Source organism: Anoplophora glabripennis, unplaced genomic scaffold (genome assembly GCF_000390285.2).
Source record: "Anoplophora glabripennis isolate ALB-LARVAE unplaced genomic scaffold, Agla_2.0 scaffold1189, whole genome shotgun sequence".
NCBI classification, from domain to species: Eukaryota; Metazoa; Arthropoda; class Insecta; order Coleoptera; family Cerambycidae; genus Anoplophora; species Anoplophora glabripennis.
The window spans coordinates 97,878-103,877 of record NW_019417736.1 but is presented as its reverse complement, the minus strand read 5'-3'; the positions used below and the strand labels follow the sequence as shown (position 1 = coordinate 103,877).

Here is a 6,000-nt window from a genome sequence, read left to right as displayed (position 1 = left end):
CAGGCCTACACGAGATGAGGCAGGATAAAGAGGGATAATCCCCCTCGATCCCAAATCATTGAGGCCAATTTCTAGCCATAGAATAATGGCGCGCGGCGCGCACTTATCAATACCGAACTTACCTTTATTATGTACATAGAAAATTGTTTCGGAGAACACTATTAGTGTTCTCTGATTGAATAATAACATATGCACAGAAGTGTTATAATTCTGTGACATATGTATTCATTTTTCTGTGCTTTTATGTACAGAACAAGTTAGAGGTTAGATTTGTGGTCGTGGTGCTGTAAATAAGAAATGCAAAAATGAATTATTCATGTAAATGAAATTTCTAAAGCTGAGTTTAAGATTTTTTAGTAATGATTTCCAATCTGCCATTATGAGATATTTAAATGTAGCAGAAAAGAATGATGCAGCTAAAAATATTGCTGCTATTTTATCTAGAGGGGCATCAACCCGGGTAATCGATTCATATAAATATATATTACAAAATAATCTTTTTAACTTTTGTAGCGAGAAGGTTTATCACAATATAACAAGATATATGAATTTGACACACAAGTCTTTGGAGAGCAAGCGAGAATGGTTATGACTTCTGTTTCTGGTCATTTATTGAACTATGAATTTTCTGCTGCTTATAAAAACTGGCAAAGTTGCAATCCAGTAACATTGTTTGATGCACCTGTTATCAAGACATGTCCACCCGATTTTCAAAATATTAAAGTAAATATTTCTTGTTAATTATCACTAAGGTTTGGGAAACACGGCTCATAATAGTGTTGCTGTCAACAGTTACCAGGCTATCTAGCAAATATTATGTGAGATGTGCATTCTCGAGTGTGGGAAATATTCAAATGAATTTAAATCAACTACTAATTTAGTGTATCGAATGAATCAGAAGAATTTGAATACGTTCAGCTCTCATTGGTTTTCAAATAGTTCTCACTTATACAAACGGATGATTCGTAAACAGAAAGTATTGCAAATATTCTATATACCTACATATATAATGTTTATGATTTTAAATTGACTGGAAGTAAAAAACATTGATATAATAAAATTTTTAGAAAATGTATTTAAAAACCAGCATATTCAAATAATTTTACACAAAACTTTATATAATAAAAATGAAAATGTAAAATACCACCACACCGCAGTTACAACATGCATCATTCAATCTTTAGGCTTCAGTCTGGCACTCGTGTCTTGATTCTTGGTTCTGGGATAATCATTTGATTCTTATGAGGATTTCGGTTTAAGTGAATTTTTTCACTCAGTGCGTACTGTATATAACTTCTGAGTTCGATTTATATTTTGAGTGCAGACTTTCCCTATTGAATTTGTTCGATTTACAAGTTAGTTCGCACTGAATTTGGCGAGAATGCAAATTTTCTTGCATTGACGAAATAGTCAGTTCAATAGTGCAGTGCAAGTTAAAAATGGCGGTAGTAGAATATTTTTTAAATATAATGCTTCTAGATAATGTATTTTCTTCTTCAGTGTTCATCTGAAGAAGAATATGTTATTAATAATTCTAGAGAGCAAATAAAAGTATACAATTTTACGGAATTAGTTGTACACCAATATCCAGAAGATGTAGTAAATAAATAATTAGACTTACTTAACTACTGTTTGTACCAATTGGTTTTGTTTTTAGTTAAAAAAAAATTTAGATTGAACAGGGAAACTATATATTTTAATTGATGAATTTGCAAAATCAGTGTTTTGCCCAAAAAACAAATTTGGAAGAGACTATATCAGCTAAAAAGCACATTTTTGTGTTTTTATGGTAGTATACAAATTTATACCTATATTACTTACACGGTGTGCAGGAAGCAAATTTTATTCAAACGAAAATGTCTAGAAAAACTGCTTATGCAGGGGGTTTGCTACTTATAAATACATGCAGTATCGATAGTTTTTAAAATCTGATTAGATCATTTTAAGCTTTTTTTGTAAAAAATGTAAAAACAATAACAGTGATAATTTATCGTATGAGAATAATATAAACATTATATATATGGGTAAATATGTAAGTATATAATATAATATGTATATAACTAGGCACACACATAGTCACTTACCCACCCATATACATACATATATATACATGTTTACATAAGCAAGTAGTTAATGGAAAAATTTAAATAAATACATGTATGAAAATCATAATTCAGCGTAAACCTTTAGTAGTAATTATTGAATATAAAATTGTAAATTTAATAAACATGTTTTTTCCAAGTTTATATACTTATACATAAGACATATAATACATATAACACTATATTACTATTTTTGGTTGAATAACTTAAATATTTAAAGATGAAAAAGATACAACTGCTTTTTTCAATTTTGGTAAATATGCTGGATTATTTATTGATTTAATTTTTCTTCTATTCCAATGTTTTAAAAATTCCTTATGAATAGATTCTCCTGCCTGCTCAGACCAGATACCAAGTCCATCTCCATTTAGATATTCCAGGCAGTGCGTAAGATGCTCTACTGTTACATGAACTTTTAAGGTTTTTGAAAGTCGGTAGATTCAAAAATTGTTTTCTATTCTTTGACGTATTTTTCGAGATTATCGCCCTTCTTTGCACTTTTAAAAAGAGCTAAGTAGTGCCATAGCACTATAAATTTACCATTGTTAGAAGAAAATAATGATGTTTGTGTGATAAAAAAGTGCATCATTCCAGAATTGCATGTTATGCAAGGATTCGTCAACCACTTATTTTGGGACGGATTAGATCCAATCCTTGGTAGAGAAAAGGCACTTATTTGGCCAAAGAAGCTTAATCTTACACAAGAAAGTTATCATGGTGAAACGTTTGAAGGGAATTCCTGTCGTACTCTTTTGGAAAACGCGGATAAATTAGATGAACTTCTATATACCTACATATAGTAACGTAGGAATTTTAAGTTTGGTTCCATTTATTAATACACTTAAAATTAAAGAAGGGCGATAATCTCGAAAAATACATCAAAGAATTGAAAACAATTTTTGAATCTACCGAACTTTCAAAAACCTTAAAAGTTCATGTAACACTAGAGCATCTTACGCACTGCCTGGAATACCTAAATGGAGATGGACTTGGTATCTGGTCTGAGCAGGCAGGAGAATCTATTCATAAGGAATTTTTAAATCATTGGAATAGAAGAAAAATTAAATCAATAAATAATCCAGCATATTTACCAAAATTGAAAAAAGCAGTTGTAACTTTTCCATCTTTAAATATTTAAGTTATTCAACCAAAAATAGTAATATAGTGTTATATGTATTATATGTCTTATGTATATATGTCTTATATATAAGTATATAAACTTGAAAAAATTTTTACAATTATGTTCAATAATTACTACGAAAGGTTTACAAGGAATTATGATTTTCATACATATATATATTTAAATTTTTCCATTAACTACTTGCTTATGTAAACATGTATATATATATAAAGCCAAAAATTAGACGGCTGTCTAAGTTAAAAACCAAATTTCTTTCTTAGACGGGGATGCAGTCAAGGATAAAAAAAGTTACACTCTTTTAAGGATGGAAACTGATGCATCTCTGGTTGCCTAAATTATACCGAAAAATGGTAGAAAACAGCCCTTTTTTTATTCCAATATATCTTTTTAAAGCATTGGAAGAAAGTAGTAAAATTTTATATCACATTTGGCAAAGTATAAATGAAGACAGTGAAGCAAAAATTAATTGGGATAGGTAAATAATTCGTGAGAAATTAATTTCTAAATATGAAGGTTTTTTGGACTTTTACAAATAAACGATTATTTCTTCATAGTATTATAGAATTATGCAAATTTTTATATAGTTGTCTTTTAATAAATAAACTGATTAGACTTTATTTCATAGTTTGTTCAACACTTTATTATTTAAAAAGTTATATTGGAATAAAATTATTAAAAAATATTCATTCATGAATAGCATTATCTCNATATATATATATATATATATATATATATATATATATATATATATATATATATATATATATATATATATATATATATATATATATATATATATATATATATATATATATATATATATATATATATATATATATATATATATATATATATATATATATATATATATATATATATATATATATATATATATATATATATATATATATATATATATATATATATATATATATATATATATATATATATATATATATATATATATATATATATATATATATATATATATATATATATATATATATATATATATATATATATATATATATATATATATATATATATATATATATATATATATATATATATATATATATATATATATATATATATATATATATATATATATATATATATATATATATATATATATATATATATATATATATATATATATATATATATATATATATATATATATATATATATATATATATATATATATATATATATATATATATATATATATATATATATATATATATATATATATATATATATATATATATATATATATATATATATATATATATATATATATATATATATATATATATATATATATATATATATATATATATATATATATATATATATATATATATATATATATATATATATATATATATATATATATATATATATATATATATATATATATATATATATATATATATATATATATATATATATATATATATATATATATATATATATATATATATATATATATATATATATATATATATATATATATATATATATATATATATATATATATATATATATATATATATATATATATATATATATATATATATATATATATATATATATATATATATATATATATATATATATATATATATATATATATATATATATATATATATATATATATATATATATATATATATATATATATATATATATATATATATATATATATATATATATATATATATATATATATATATATATATATATATATATATATATATATATATATATATATATATATATATATATATATATATATATATATATATATATATATATATATATATATATATATATATATATATATATATATATATATATATATATATATATATATATATATATATATATATATATATATATATATATATATATATATATATATATATATATATATATATATATATATATATATATATATATATATATATATATATATATATATATATATATATATATATATATATATATATATATATATATATATATATATATATATATATATATATATATATATATATATATATATATATATATATATATATATATATATATATATATATATATATATATATATATATATATATATATATATATATATATATATATATATATATATATATATATATATATATATATATATATATATATATATATATATATATATATATATATATATATATATATATATATATATATATATATATATATATATATATATATATATATATATATATATATATATATATATATATATATATATATATATATATATATATATATATATATATATATATATATATATATATATATATATATATATATATATATATATATATATATATATATATATATATATATATATATATATATATATATATATATATATATATATATATATATATATATATATATATATATATATATATATATATATATATATATATATATATATATATATATATATATATATATATATATATATATATATATATATATATATATATATATATATATATATATATATATATATATATATATATATATATATATATATATATATATATATATATATATATATATATATATATATATATATATATATATATATATATATATATATATATATATATATATATATATATATATATATATATATATATATATATATATATATATATATATATATATATATATATATATATATATATATAT

The 6,000-nt window shown here is 19.0% G+C and overlaps 1 protein-coding gene across 1 annotated transcript in view; it reads left to right on the top strand.

Annotated features, from left to right (window-relative positions):
* Positions 1 to 246: 246 nt before the first annotated feature.
* LOC108914644 (DNA topoisomerase 3-alpha) overlaps positions 247 to 6,000 on the top strand; it is a gene marked incomplete at its 3' end in the record, with an annotated part of 91,302 nt that continues 85,548 nt past the window's right edge. The window contains exons 1-2 of the mRNA XM_018720491.1: positions 247 to 460; positions 514 to 723. Coding sequence (XP_018576007.1) covers positions 323 to 460; positions 514 to 723 — 348 coding nt within the window. The remainder of the gene's footprint in view (positions 461 to 513; positions 724 to 6,000) is intronic.